Source organism: Ambystoma mexicanum, chromosome 6q (assembly GCF_040938575.1).
Source record: "Ambystoma mexicanum isolate Mex_15411 chromosome 6q, UKY_AmexF1_1, whole genome shotgun sequence".
In the NCBI taxonomy this organism is placed as follows: domain Eukaryota; kingdom Metazoa; phylum Chordata; class Amphibia; order Caudata; family Ambystomatidae; genus Ambystoma; species Ambystoma mexicanum.
Window position 1 is genome coordinate 1,567,944,340 of NC_090937.1, and position 15,535 is coordinate 1,567,959,874.

The window sequence follows — 15,535 nt, forward strand, 5'->3', positions numbered from 1 at the left end:
TTAAAACGTATAAACACTTGTGTACAGACAGGTGCATTATAAATTACTTATCAATTCAAATAGCTGCAATGTATTGCATACTGTTTTGAGATGGGGTGTCGCTTCTGTGCATGTTTCTGCTGATGTATCGGACGGTTACCATACATTTGATCGAAAAAAATTGGTCGACTGGACAAATGGTCGAACCAATTTGGTGAAACCAAATGGTAGAATTTTTTTATTTTATTTTTACCCCTTTTTTTGGGGGGGAGGGGGTCCCCTAACCCACTTTTATTTCTAAAAAAAACCCCCCTTTTTTCCCTAAACTAAAACCTTAAAAATATATATATAAATTTAAAAAAATCATCGACCATTTGGTTTTCGACGAAATTACGTCGACCAAATGACCTGTCGACCAATTGTTTTCGATGAAATGTCAGGACACCGTATCGGGCCTGAGTTTTATAATTAATAGGGAAACAAATTGGTGTTTCCTTGCAGAGAAAAACAAGTCTCACAATGTGTATTGAAAGGGCAAGGGGAGTGCGTTTTGCATATTACTCGTAAGCACTTATAGGGTATGTACGGCAACACTTGGTCATGATGGAAACAAGCATTAGCAATGCCAATAGTTTGGGCTTTTGTATAGGCATGGCAAAAGCCCCTCGGTAGGTAGGCACTGCTGTCTATAGTGGTATTAACAGTAGCAGGTGCAAAATGGTGCAAGTACCTGGGCATCTAATAGCACTGCCTGGCAAATGCCTGAAACATTTACAAAGCCAAAAAATGTTAACGGGACTTCACTGAAGGACACGCACAGTGCTTATATGAATGTTAGCATGTACCACACTTGGATGGATTTCTCGATGAATGTTAGCATGTACCACACTTGGATAGAATTCTCAATTTTAGCCTGCGTTGCATCTAGAAAGAAATGTGAATGTTAGCATGCACCACACTTAGATGAAACTGTGAATGATGACAAGTGCAACACCAATGGAATCATGATCACTAGCCTTCCTAACATCGACAGAATTTTGAAATTAGCAAGCGCAACACAGATGGAATAGTGAATGATGGCAAGCATCACACCTAGACCTAATTGCAAGGACAAAAAGGCCAACAATCCAATCCACTAACCATTTCATCCTTCTGCATACCTCTCAAACTCTAACCAAACACAACCACAAGCCTAAAACACAGCAGTCTGCACAAACTTCACTACAACAATAAAACAAACCACACATAGACTTGCACAACAGCACACGACTACCGACCGTAAAACACCCCATGCCGAGCCGACGGTCCCACCGGGCTGAGGCTACCAACAGCAAATCACTGCTCTCTTGCACTTTTCGAGCTTATTCCCACTAACTCGCCCCACCTCCCTCTATCAGTGCCGCCAGAGCGCCAGGGGACCACTCCGGTGGTGATAGTGCGCGGTACAAATATCCTTTAACATTACTAAAACCCCTCCAGCACCCTATGTTAATATAGTGTGTGCTGGGGTCTAGAAAGTTACAAATTGTAAATGAAGTCAATTCCACTTCACTGCTTTTGGAAACAGTAGTTTCCCCAAGAGAAGGTATTTAAACCTTTTGGGAAATCTAAGACTTCCCTGTGCCTCTGCAATGAAGGTGCTGTGTGACACAAACGTAAAGTTGATGCCTATGGAGTTCATCAGACTCCATAGTTAAAACCAACACAATTTAATTTTAAAATTAAATGAGAAATTCATAAGGTCCAGCAAAGGAGCAGGTGGAGGGGTGGGGGGGGGCGGGAGTGTCTAAGGTGCAAGGGAATTAACACATTTCTGAGAATTCTAACGGCGTGCATAGATGTGTCCAGGGTAACCCCCTCTTAGCTCTGACCCAAGCTGCTGCTTGTTGCCCATTCTCTACCCTTTTTTCTGGTCTCCCTTTTTAGTTGCTAACTTGCTACTTTAATAATTTAAGACCCTGGAAATCCCCAGTAACTCTTTATTATTTGCTATTTGTTGAGACTTCAAGCCCTCTCTGAACTGACTTTAACTAGAGTTGTGTTTTTGCCCTTTAAACTTGCCACGCGAAGAAACCATTTCTAAAACCTAGGGTCATGTTGCACAAACCACTTATTTTCCTCCCCTTAAGTGACTTCTCTATACGTGTTTGCAGAGTAAATGCATTACCATATAACCCGTTGAAAGCTGCAGGAGTGTGCAGTTACCGATAATACGATAACTTTGCCTTTTCCCTTTCTACAAATGTAACCGCAAAAAAAGTGAAAGTGCCCTTTGATGTGTATTATCTAGTATTCCTAAGTGTTTTAATGTAAACTTCAAGGGGATTGGTTCCACCGACCTATTCCACAGCTGTGCTGCTTTGGAAATATTTTGGCGTCGGTGTCCTGCGTCAATGACGTTGATACGCTTTCACTCAAGGACCTCCGTCTGATGTCACCGGATGTTATAAGCAGGTCGCACGACACCCATAGCCTCAGTTCTCTTTTTTCCGTGAACGTGTTCGCTTCAGAATCTCGGCACGCCTCGGTTCTTTTCCTGTTGAATCGGTTCTTCTACTTGTTATTGAGAATGTCTTCGTCCTCTTCTACCCCGAAGTCGGGCTTCAAGAAGTGTTGGGACTGCGGTTCCAAGATGTCACTTACGGACCCGCACAACGTCTGGCTTTGGTGCCTCAGTGAGAGCCACGCTACCGATGACTGCGGTGAATGCCAGTCTTTGACGTCGAAGGCCTTGCGGGAGCGGAAGAAGTAGTTGTAGGTAAGGTTTCCAAAGAAAAACCCCTTAAGTCGAAATCCGCTGGACTCTCAACCGACGATTCGAGGGGCAAATCTCCACGTCGGCGTAAATCCAGGGGGGAGGGGCAGGGGGGGTCTCGGTCCCAGAGTGGTTTCCGCCATTCCTCTGCCTCTTGTAGGCATTCACAGGAGCGCAGTCACCAGTTGCCTTACGAGTCCTCGTCGGAGGGCTCCACCAGACGGCGGGTTGCTGGTCCCACCAAGCATTCATCACTGCCGGAATGGGACGCCTTCCGCAAGGAGATGATGCAGATTTTCGAATCGCAGGGCACCATTCCGTCTGCGCCTTCGAGAGAAGCTAGTACGCAACGAGCTAGGGCCACCGCTCACACGTCATCGGGCTCTGGCGGTCGGCACGATCATCGGGAGCCGTCTAGGTCTGAATCGGATAGGGTGGATCACCATAGCAAACGTTCCCGGTCCTGACACCCTTGAGACCGTCAGAGCCTGTGAGGCCTTCTAAGAAGGCATTGATGCTGTCGGCGCCATGTCCGTCGAAGGACTCTAGTCTCCTGGTCCGAGGAAGTCGTCGGCCCCGAATCCGTCAGACACGCTCAGGGTTCCGGCCTCGTAGCCGTTGTCAAAGTCGTCGGCACCTTGGTGGACGTCGACGCCTATTCCATTGGCGCTCTCCAATAATTTTGGGGATGATTTACCGGAGGTGCCCCGGAGGGTCTCCACTCTGAGGAAGGCACTCAGTAAATCAGTGAGGCCTGTGTTTGAGCCTTTTTCTTTACCCTCATCCAGGGATTTATTACAGCCTTTGGATTACATTTCAGAGGTGGAAGAAGGGTCAGATGAGGAGGGAATTGTACCTCCTGAGGTTCCTGATGACCTGTTGTCTGGTCACAGCCAGATGGAAGACCTGCGTCAGTCCTTGCCTGACGCCAGTGGTCTGGCCACCTCTCCGGAGGTTGAGATCGGCAGGCCTGAGCCTGGTAAACGTGCTGAGTCATCATAAAAGCGTCTCATGTCGAGGGTGACTGAGTACTTGGGGTGGTCTGCCCCACCTGTGGATTTTCTGCAGGATGACCTGACAGAAATATTGGACCACGGTCCAACCCGGTGCTGCCATTTCATATGGCCTTACAGCGAAGGGCGGCGGCTTGGACCGCTCGAGAGTCTCCCGACAGGGAGTAAGTAGTTACTGAAAAACTGAAAAAAATACTGACCAGCCAGTGGCGACCCCTGCTACTTGTCTACGCACCCCACTCCGGAGAGTTTGGTGGTGCAGGCGGCTACGGCCCCAGCGAAGCAGGCTGCGTTACCCTACCATCCCTCCGGATAGGGACGACAAGCGCTTTGATGGTTGGGCGAAGAAAGTAGTTTCATCTGGGGGTATGGCTTTACAGGCAGCCAACTCCGTTTGTGCCTTGGCAAGATTCACGCACTCAGTAGAATTGTGGATCTTTGGCGGCTGAACATATTCCCGAAAGGGAGGAACATGATGGTTTTCTAGCCCTCGTTCAAGATGGCAAGGATGCCATGTGTGAATCTGTTCGGTCGGGTCTGGGTGTCGCAGACCGTCAGCCGGTCCATTGCCGGCGAGCACCATAATCTGCAGGTTTGCATGATTGCGGAAGTCGGGGTCTGCTCCTGATGTACAGTCCCAGCTTCTCAACATGCCCTTTGATGGTGCCCATCTTTTTGGCAGCAAGGCTGACGAGAGCCTTGAGAGGTTGCAGACCTCCAAAGCTGCAGCAAAGTCCTTGAGCGCTGCAGTTCGCCAACCTTTGCCTTTTCGTCCTAGGGGACAGCAATGGAAGGGAGATTCCTTTCGATACTACTCTTCCTTTCGTAGGTCGAGGGGAGCTGCCAATCAAAGGGGCCAACGTAGGAGTACCAGATGTGGTAAATGAGGTTCTCTAGGTGCCAAAGCCGCTTGTGCAGTTGCCTCCTTGCCCTCAGGCACTGCCGCAGCCGCTTCCACGCAGTCATGAGGCCATGGCCCATGGTTCGCCGGTTGGGGGAAGGCTGGCGCAGAATCATGTAGAATGGCGTGCCATTACTTCAGATGTGTGGGTTCTGGAGATCATAGACCACGGCTACTTTTTCGGCAGAGGCCTCACGACAATCCACCGGGGAAGCTCTCTTTGAAGTGTCCGCTCCTTGCGCAGGAAATCCGATCCCTGCTGGAGAAAGGCACCATAGAACTGGTGCCTGTAGCGGAGAAGAACACGGGATGGTATTCCCTATATTTTTTTTTATCCCATAAAAAGACTGGGGAGTGAGACCCATCATGGACTTGTGTGGTTTGAACAAGCTCCTCAGGAAGGACAAGTTTAAGATGGTTACTCCTTTCTCAAGTCCTCCAGGCCCTTCAACTTCCGGATTGGTTGGTGTCTTGACCTCAAGGATGCTTACTTTCATGTGCCGATTCATCCCAAGCACAGGAAGTACCTGAGGTTTGCAGTTGGCGACTCGCATTTTCAGTTTCGGGTCCTGCCGTTCAGATTGACCTCTGTCCGAGGGTCTTCACCAAGCTAATGGAGGTGGTGGCAGCGTGTCTCAGGAAAGGGGATTCACGTCTACCCCTACCTGGACGATTGGCTGATCAGAGCACGCTCTCCTGAGCAAGCCCTGCATCATGTGTCTGTCACCTGCCACTCCCATCACGAGCTGGGCTGCTCCCTCAACTTGAAGTCTCATTTGACTCCTACCCATCGGCTCCAGTACATCGGAGCAGTGCTAGACACATCCCTGGGCAGTGTTTGCCTTCCCAGGTGAGGGCTCATCACATTCTGCAGATGGTGGCCAAGCTTCAACAGGCCCAGAGTCTCCCGGCGTTAGAGTTCTTGAGGTTGCTCGGCTTAATGGCATTCTGCATTCTACTGGTGCCAGAATCCAGGCTGCGGATGAGATCTCTGCAGTGGGCTCTCAAGATGCAATTGTTAGTCCTCCGGCAGGATTTCGGATCCTGTTCACGTGCCACCCTCGGTCGCCCAGGATCTTCTGTGGTGGGCTGTGGAAAGCAATCTGATGAGGGGTGCACCATTTTGGCTACCCTGGCCGGAGGTGACTATCGTGATGGACGGATCCCTCACGGGGTGGGGGAGCTCATGCCAACGAGTTGAGTCAGCGGATGTTCGTCTCTGTCGGAGTCCAGACTCCATCAATCTGTTAGAGCTGCGGGGTGTCAGGCTAGCCCTGAAGGCTTTTCTGACGTCTGTGCGGGTGGAAAAATGTCCTGATTATGACGGAAAATACAGTGACCACGCACTAACCCAACAAAAAGGAGGGAGGGGGGCAGGATCACTCCACTGTGCAGAGAGGCGATGCAGCTCTGGTTCTGGGCCATCCAGCAGGAAATTTCGATCTCGGCAGTTCATCTGGCTGGAGACGAAAAAAAACGGCGGCGTACGCTCTGAGCAGGCAGAGCCCGTTCTTGCGAGTGGGAGCTGGCTCAGGAAGTTCTATTGGAGATCTTCGCTCTTTGGCGGAGCCCACAAGTGGATCTCTTCACCACCAGTGCCAGCCGGAAGTGCGAAAGATTCTGCTTGCGGGAATTTCCTCCAAGAGGAGCGTTAGGGGATGCGTTTGTAGTGATTCTGCTTGCGGGCATTTCCTCCAATCCCGTCATTCCGCAAGTGTTGCGGAGGTTCCCTTCCTGAAAGATCCTCATTGCTCTTGGATGAGCCAGGAGAGCGTGTTAGCCGGACCTTCTAGCTATGTTCAGCTGCCCTCCACGCCGTCTTCCCTATCAAGACGATTTGCTCTCACGGGAGGGGGGGAGGGGCCAGGTTCTCCATCCCGAGGTCAAGTCCCTCAGCCTTCATGCTTGGTATCTGAAAAGTTGAGGTATAAGGATTGGGACCTCCCCGAAGACGTGTTGGAGGTGTTGCTTTCGGCCAGTAGGCCCGCAACAAAATCCCTTTTCTGTTGCCATTGGAGAAAGTTCTGCAACTGGTGCAGGGTACAGAATGTGGATCTTTTTCTATGTTCAATTCCTGTGGTTCTGTCTTTTTTGCTTTAATTAGCCCACAAGGGCCTGCAAGTGGGTACCATTTAAGGGTTACCTGGTGGCGCTGTCCTTATTTAAGCGCTCGTCTGAGGAATGTTCTTATTTTAAGATGCCTTTGATTTCTCGGTTTGTAAAAGGGCTAACTAATGGGTTTCCACCGTCACCCTTCCAGGTGCAGGGATGGGATTTGAATTTCCTTCTAAAGTTCCTAATGGGAGCGCTGTTTGAGCCCTTACATTCTTGTCCATTGAGACAGTTGTCCTTGAAGACTGTATTTTTAGTTGCGGTTACTTCCGCTCGCAGAGTGAGTGTTGCAGGCACTTTCCGCCAAGCCACCTTTCACGGTGTTCCATAAGCACAGGGTCATCCTTTTCTTCCGAAGGTTGTGTCGGAATTTCATTTGATAGAAGGTAATTCTTCCAGCGTTTTATCCTCCTCCGATCCTGTTAAGGAACAGGAGAGGCTCCATAGGTTGGATCCTAGGAGAGCTTTGTGTTTCTATCTCACGGATGTCCTGGGTCAGAGTGGACGATCAGCTCTTCGTTGGGTACGCTGCAAGGCGTTTTGGTCAAGCTGTTTCTAAGCAGACCTTGTCCAGATGGATCATTTTGAGGATCTCTGAATGTTAGTTTGGCGGGTAAGGACCCTCTGGTAGGCTTACGGGCTCATTCTACTAGGGGTGTGGCTGCCTCTACTGCTCTGCAGAGGGGTGTTCTCATTCGTAAAATCTGTGAAGCAGCCACATGGGCATCTGTCCATACTTTTGTGAGACACTTCCCTGGATTCCAACAATGGGCAGGATATGGCCTTTGGCAAGGCGGTCCTCTACAGCAATTTGATTGGGCATTCTACAATTCTAAATTCGAAATTCTTTTCCCACCTCCAGGCGTTGGTACTGGTTTGGGAGTCTGTCAGAGATGTGGAATACGTCGGAGGAACTAATCCCCCTCGAAGAACAAGTTACTTTCTTACCTGGTAACATTCTTTCGATGGGATGTTCCGATGTATTCCACATCGAAGCCTGGCCCTCTACAGAATATCTTATGCAATTGCAGCTTACGTTTCCGCAAGTCTTAAGTCCTACTGGAAGAAGATTGGTGCTGCAAGTTCTGGGGAAACTACAACGGAGGCTACGTGCGTCATACTTGTAACATCCGGTGACGTCGGCTCGACGGAGGCCCTCGAGGGACAGCGTATCCACGTCATCGATGCAGGACACAGATGCCGAAAAATTTTTCCAAAGCACAGCTGTGGACATTACTGTCTGATGTGTAATACGTCAGAGGAACATCCCATCGAAAGAACGTTACCAGGTAAGAAAGTAACTTGTTCGTCTGAAGTATTTAAAAAAATCCTGCTGTAAATATAATACATTTCTGATGCGTGTTCATCTACTTAGAATCACATGCTGCGCATATAGTCCGAAATCCAGTGGCAACCGCAGAGTATTGCATCTGGCCTTTCGAGGATCGAAAGGGGACTTCGACATAGGCTTGCCTATAACACTATTGTTAGGCAAATATTTAATGCAGTACCCTCTGGAAACGCTGCAAGCAACTAGGACTACAGGTATAGGAAATCCATCCTTTGGTATAAGCTTGTACTACAGTGTTTTGGTAGCGTGTGGAACCGGCAGCTTATCTCAAGAGGGGAAATGTGAGCAGTAGTGAGTTACACAAAGATTCAGTTACATGTATTCAAATAAACTACTTGCATAAACAATTATTAATTTATCCGTCAGTTATAAAGCCTTCTTTAGAAGGGAGCAATAGAATAGTAACACATACACTTCAATACTGTACACTGAGTTTCTGAATCAGACTAGACCCTTTTGGGATGGCCCACAAACACAACCTACACCCACAGGAGACTTCAGTAACAAAGGTGCTGGGGACATTAATATCTTACTGTTGGCATTCAGAATACTTTTAAAAAGTAAGTAAAAGGCAAAGGTTATTGGAACACAATAAATTACACATATCCATAAGCTGGGAAAATAATTGCAGATAGCCCTTGGAAGAGTTATTCAGTTCAATAGGCTAAGCCAAAGTCTTTGTATAGGATACAGCACTTCAGGTAAGTAAATGGAAAAGTCTTTGCACAAGTTCTTAGTCTTTGATCAAAGGAAACAAATGTATGGCCACAGCTGATTAGACATGTGAGTTGCAGAAGTTACAAGCACTTCCACAGTAAGAGGTATGTTCTCTTAGACTGGTTTTGCAGTACCTTGGTAAAGCAGAAAAGATGCAGCTGAAGACTTCTGTTCCTGTGCAGCTCTGCAGATCTCACTCTCGCTGTTGCTGGGCATCAGTCGTTTGGACAAGAGGGAGGATGTCGGGGGGAGGAGGAGGACTACTGCACTGTCAAAACTGGCAACCGGCAAACTTTACTTTCAGTGGTTGTTTCGCGTGTCAGCTCCTTGCGGTACAGCAAATGGCAATAGGCGCGGTTCCTGGCTGTCACGGTGGACTTTCCTCACATCTGAGGTCCCACACTCCACTGAGAGGGGGTCGGGATTGATCAGTCCTGCTTCGTGGGAGTCCGGAGGATCTTCTGAAAGCTTTAGGCCAGCTTGCAAGTAACACTCACAATCTGGTGTTCCTCTCCCTGGCTCTACGGTTTCCTGCAGCAACTCTAAGGAAATGCAACCAGCTCGGAGATGGGTGTCCAGGTAGCCTACTTGGGAGTTGATTGGTCCCTGTCGATGCAAACTTGCGATTCGGACCTGCAGCAGGGCTTCAACAGGCCAACCAACGGTCTAGGAGTTGCAGCAGCCGTCCTCTTCAAGCTCTTCGGTTCTTTCGTCCAGTGGTCAACTCTGCCTTCCAAACCAAAAGACTTGCCTTTTATTCAGTTCTCCCCCATTCATTCTGTTAGGGAGAATTCTCATAAATGGGCCAATTCCCTTCACCTTAGAGACCCCCAGCAACTTTCCTGGATTTTGAGGACTTGATTTTTTACCTGGAAAGAGGGAGCCTTTTTTCCCACACTCGTAGTTTATTTATTCTTGTGTTCTTTGATTATGGAGTTTTAAGGTAACTCCATAGGCATTATCTTCATGTGTTACACAGCACCCTCAGTGCAGTGACACAGGGATGTCTTTTTTTAGACTTCCAAAAGGTTTAAATACCTTCTCTGGGATGAACTACTGTTTCCTAGAGAATGTAATTGACTAATAGTCTTTTTAAATTCCTAGACCCAGCACACACTATCTTCCTATAGAGTGCTGGAGGGTTTACCTAGTATCCCCTGTGTCTATAAACTCATGTAGCAGTCAAATGCTACCCTTTACTATCGAAATGGCTGTCAGTGGTTTTACAACAAGCTACCATGATTTTTACTGACCACGAACGGCGGTAGCTCAGAATCGCTGGAGCATGTAAGCCCCTTTGTTTAAACGGGTCCTGGTCTTCTTTTTTCGCCTTTTCTTTTTGGAAAGGTCCTTCTAGAGATTCTCTCCACGCCAAAACAGCTTTGGTCCCTTTGTTCGAATGCATTTGGCGGGTTTCAGGACTGAAGACAGCCTCTGGCAACTGAGTGTCTGGGGTGGGCAGGAATTGAGGGAGCTGCCCGAAACTCCCTGTGATTTGTCTCCTAGGAGACAAATGCTGTCTGGCGTGATTGGCTGGCTGACTCTCCGGCAAGGACCGCCATCCTGCTGGATAAGTGACAGCTAGGCTTATCCGACTTTCCACGAGACAAGGGTGGTGCTGCGGACGCACCCCTCCTTCATGCTAAAGGTTCAGTCAGAATTCCACCTCAACGAACCTTTGATGTTGCCTGTGTTTTTTCCGGCACCTTTGTCACTGGCTGAAAGGACTTTGCACTCTCTGGATGTGGTGCCTGCTCTGAAGTTCTATGTGGCACGCACTGTTTCCAGAAGACGGCTCAACTTTTCGTGGACTTTGGTTCTGTGAACCATGGGAAAGGTTTATCCAAGGCTTCCATTTCCAGATGACTCTCTGGCTGTATTACACACTCACTGGTTGACCAACTGACCCCTGCCCGGCCGTCCGTGAGCCCATTCCAAAGAGCGATTGCTGCAACAGCGTTCCTGTCGGGTGGCCCCTGCTGGACATCTGCAGCACTGCTATGTGGAGGTCTTTGCACACCTTAAGTTTCTACTGCGCAGACAGGGGTTCCAGAGAGGACTCCATGGTCAGCCAATCATTGTTACGCAACCTGTTTGCTTGAAGGTGAGCCTGTTCCGAAGGTAAGAGCAATTGTTTCTGTTGAGCCTTGCCACCTCCTGTGCTTGTGTATGTACTGCTCTGTATTCTTCATGAGCATGTGAATCCATGCCATACCCCATGATGGAAAAGGAACTAGTTACTTACCTGTAACTGTTGTTTTCCAGCATAGTTCTGGCATGGATTCACCTGCAAACTGTCCTTGCTGTCCCTCTGCGGGGACTCCTGGTCATACTGCCACTTTACATGCTACCAAATCTGAAGATTGCTGCCATAGGAGTGGCTTAGGGAGAGGGCAGTCTTTGGCTGGGGGTATGACCCAGAGCTCAGTGATTGGTTTATAGGAGAACTGTTTGAAAGTGAAAGTTTTTTACCGAGGATTCCCAGCCTGAGTGGGAATATTCCTGAAAATGTGAATCCCTGCCAGACACATGCTGGAGAACAAATTACAGGTGAGTAACTTGTTCCATTTTTATACTTACTGGCCACACTTGCCTCTCCTGAGACTTGGCTTTGATCACTCTCCATGCTACCTCAATTGGTTTGGCTTCAGCTCCCAGAGTTCCACTATTCACTAACTAAAGAGGCATTCAAAACTCTGTCCACCAGACCAGAGTTTAGAAATCCATGACGGTGAAGTAGCAAAAACATCTTTCCTAACATTAACTCTAGCTTCCCGACATTGAGGTGCCAGAACGTGTAGAGTTCAGAGTAGGGGGTTTAACTTCACATTTTTCAAAAGTATTTCCAAACAGTGCAGGTAATAAGTTAAAATTAATTCGATGGCTGGTTGCTAAAAGCAATGTTATTTGCATGAAACTAATAAAATGGAGTTTGTTTAATAATTGCAATGGTTTGACTTTTGATGACTCTAAATTGATTCAAAAAGCTAATTTATTCTGCTTTTTCTGCAGCCTAATCCAGAAATCTATGAGCAGTTTGTCCATTTGAGAAATTTGCCTAAAGATGGATTCACTGACCTTGAAGTTGCGTATGTCGGTCTTCGTTTTGGGAAAGTGAATAATTATGTTGTCATTAGAAATAAGCAAAAGGTAAAAACTTGCATTAGTTCATCTTAAGGAAATAAGTGTGGACAAATGTAACAATTTTGTTTTTCTTGTGCAGAATCGAATCTGTTAATTTTTTTTATTTAGTGGCTATTGAATGGTTTCTAAATATAATTGTAGTTAGAAGTTGATGTACAAAATGATCCACCTTTGCGTATTGGATATGCGCAATACTCCCAGGTGACAGAAGATTTATTTCTTCGTCCTGTCCCCTTCCCTTCATATTTATGAATCTTACTGTCATGCAGGGATGGGACCGGATATTTGTATTTATGGTAAATCTTCCTGACCTGTGTCAACCCCAGAACATTTTGCTTGGACGTGGTTTTATGTTTTGCTTGTCCGTGGGTGAGTGGGATCTTTTTCCACTCACCTACTCTTACTCTTTGTATGTGTGACCTTTTTATGTCTGTCTCTCCATAGTGCATGATTGGAGTTATAGTTCCCTAGAACTTTGGTGTTAGGCAAGATTGTATGCAGTACCCTTTGGGTGCACTTACATCAACCCTGACCACCTGGTGATAGGAACCCAAACTTTAGTATAAGTCTGTACAACACAGGTTGGTAGTGTGGTAGAGTATCCAGGCTTATCACAAGAGGGGTCAATGTGAGCTGTAGGGGAGTTAGAGATTCAGTGACCAGTATTCAAATAAACTTACTCAAGGCTTTTTGATTTAAACAATCAGTCGGTTATAGTAAGCCGCCTTTTGAAGGGAGCAAGATACAAATATACCTCAAATACTCTTTAAGTTTTCTAAATCAGCGGCTCTAGATCAGTTTCTCCAGCGTTGGATATTTCATAGATTCAGATGCTTGAATGTTCCCCGTCAGACTGGGAATCCTCAGTGATTTAAATAATTATTAAAAATGTTAAATATATACATTATTTCCATAGGAATATGAATGTAGATTGCCCATTATGGTCTGAGCCATTCACTTGTGTAGTCCCTCCACTTCACTTTGGTCCTTTATGGCCTTAACCAATGAGGTGGCAGTGTTTAAGCTCTGCCCCAGTCAGCCATCTTCAGATATTTCACTGCAGTCTAACAAAGGGCATCCTCCAGCTCTCTGAGCTTTCGAAATGTGATCTTTGTTAGGTTATATTCTTAAAACGTATTCTATTTTTTTCCCCTGTTCAGGGGCCATCTACCTGGTATTTTGGGCTCAGAAAATGTATTTTCTCACCCTAAATTTGTTGTGTGAAATTGACCTCAAGCATGGCTGAACTTCAAACTGCCAGGAAGCCTTCACTATTCAGAGGCTGCACGAGGTGCATGAAGAAACTTGTCTATACGAAGGATCCACATGAAAATATAGGATTTTCTCAACCAAAACCCTGCAAGACAGATACAGAAGTCCTCCTTTGCATTTAGTAGCCAAAGGTCTGTCTTCGGACGAGCAATCTGCCAAAACAGCTCCTATACATTCCAGCAAACCATCTGAGAGGCAAACTTCTAAGAGAAGGGCTTCTTCAGTGGAAAGGAGCACCTCTCCCTCTCATGCCACAACTCCCTTGGAGGCGTTTCAAAAAACCAGTGTGGGCGAAGGGGTACATTCATCTGCGGAGAAGCGGTCTCAGAGGCAATAAGGATAGATGCCCATCAAACCTAGTCATCGACTCCGCGTCTAAATCAGCATCCACAAAACAATAGTCAACAAAGGAATCCCATCACTCGTCCACGAAGCTCTCGTCGACAGATAAAGACCGTTAAACATCTTCAAAGTCATCGTCCATGAAGCCGCTGCTGTCGACGAATACTGTCGACATCACAAACTTCTTTGTCTACAAAAAAGTCCAAAACGCCCCTCGCGGGGGCCACTGTTATGCCATCCAATGAAAGCAGTCTTCCCAAACCAATGGGATCAGTGCCTCCTATTTCAGAAACTCCTGAACCAATAGGAGCACAATTATTTCCTTTAAGAGCGATGACAGAATTCCCTGACAACATTCTTCAAGAGGAGTTTTCGGATACAGAATTTGTTGGCGAGCAACCTTTTTTCACACCCAAGGAACAGTCCTCCATGGCATCCGACTACGTGGGAACCCGCTGATCCTTACGATCCATCGCTCATGGAGTCAATGCAAAGGATCATTGAAGAATTTAACAGACGTCAAAAGGAAAAGAATAGGTCATCTATATCGAAGGAATTAAGATCCCCTCGGAGGGACAGCTCACCTCCACAAAGCACACCAAGACATTCTACCAGGAGAAGACCACATAAAAGAACACTCAGCCTCCTCACAGATCCAGCAACAGGACGCTCAGTGCTTCACCGACAAGGGTCCTGTCTCCGACATCGCATAGACCAAGATCACCGTTTCGAGATCCGACAATGGTGCCATCGACTGAATCCGTCTGATTGGCATGAGGACCCTTTCAGGGATTTCTCAGACCACGAGGAAGTTGCGATCACACATGAGCCTGACACTCATAGCGAATGGGACGATTACATTGTTCAGAAACCTAGAAAGAAAGTCTCTCCAGGTGACTCTTCACCACCGGACGATTTAGTTTCATTTCATACCCTTATTGGAAAAGCCGCAGACTTATTCAAATGACAAGTTACATCGGAAGAAAAACTCTGCTTTATGAGCACAGGGACAAATGTAGAAGAATGGTCCCTACCATTCCTCTACCCAGACACCACATTGGAATCTGGGTCTAAGATTCTGGCCACACCATTATCCGCTCCTGCTCTGGTTTCAAGACCTGAAAAGAAATGCAAAGCTCCTGATACAGCACTGCTTTGTCTAATGGGACATACGAAGCCAGGCTCTGGCATCACTGTGGCAGTCAGAAAAAGTTGGCTAATATTTTATGTCCCTCATCAGCACCTCCCGACAAAGGCTGTAGGTTAGAGGCCATGGGCAGGACGGTATCCTCATCCACCTCTCACCACCAGAGCGGGCAATGACACACGTTTTGACTGCGAACTATAGCTACGTATGTCTAAACTAACCAAACATTTACCAGCAGATCTCCAGGAAGAAGCCAGAATAATCATAGCAGACGGGGTAGCTACCTCCGATCATTTGATTGACGCAGCAGTGGACGTGGCGGAATCAGGTTTCAGGCAAATGGCTCACAGCACTGTACTGAGATGAGCCTGGATGAAAGCTAAAAACTTCTGACCGTAGGTCCAAGCACAAATATTGGACATGCCCCTTCAATGTGCAAGACTTATTTGGTAAGATCGATGACCACCTCAAAGGAATAAAGACGAACACAGCTTGAGCCATCAGTTTCCTTAAAGATAAGGACAGAAACCTACAAATTAAGAGACTTTAATCATCCCTCTTAGGGCCAAAAAATGCAGGGGAACAACTTCCAGGACAACAGATGCCACCAATCCTGTAGCAGGTACTTCCAGAGGGGAAGGCCTGGCTCTACCCAGAGCAAGCAAAATTGACCGATCATGTCTTTCCCCTCAACGTCACACACCGATTGGGGGGGTGGGGGGGAAGAGTAAGCAGATTTCTCCCAACGTTGGCAGTCAATCACATCGGACAAGTGAGTGTTACAGATGATCCGCAAGCGTCG

At 47.2% G+C, this 15,535-nt stretch overlaps 1 protein-coding gene across 2 annotated transcripts in view; it reads left to right on the forward strand.

Annotated features, from left to right (window-relative positions):
• The window catches only part of ZNF638 (zinc finger protein 638), an 846,814-nt gene that overhangs the window by 494,731 nt on the left and 336,548 nt on the right, over nt 1-15,535 (forward strand). For both annotated transcript variants that reach the window (XM_069632287.1, XM_069632288.1), the window contains one exon: nt 11,841-11,978. In XM_069632287.1, the coding sequence (XP_069488388.1) occupies nt 11,841-11,978 (138 nt within the window). The remainder of the gene's footprint in view (nt 1-11,840; nt 11,979-15,535) is intronic.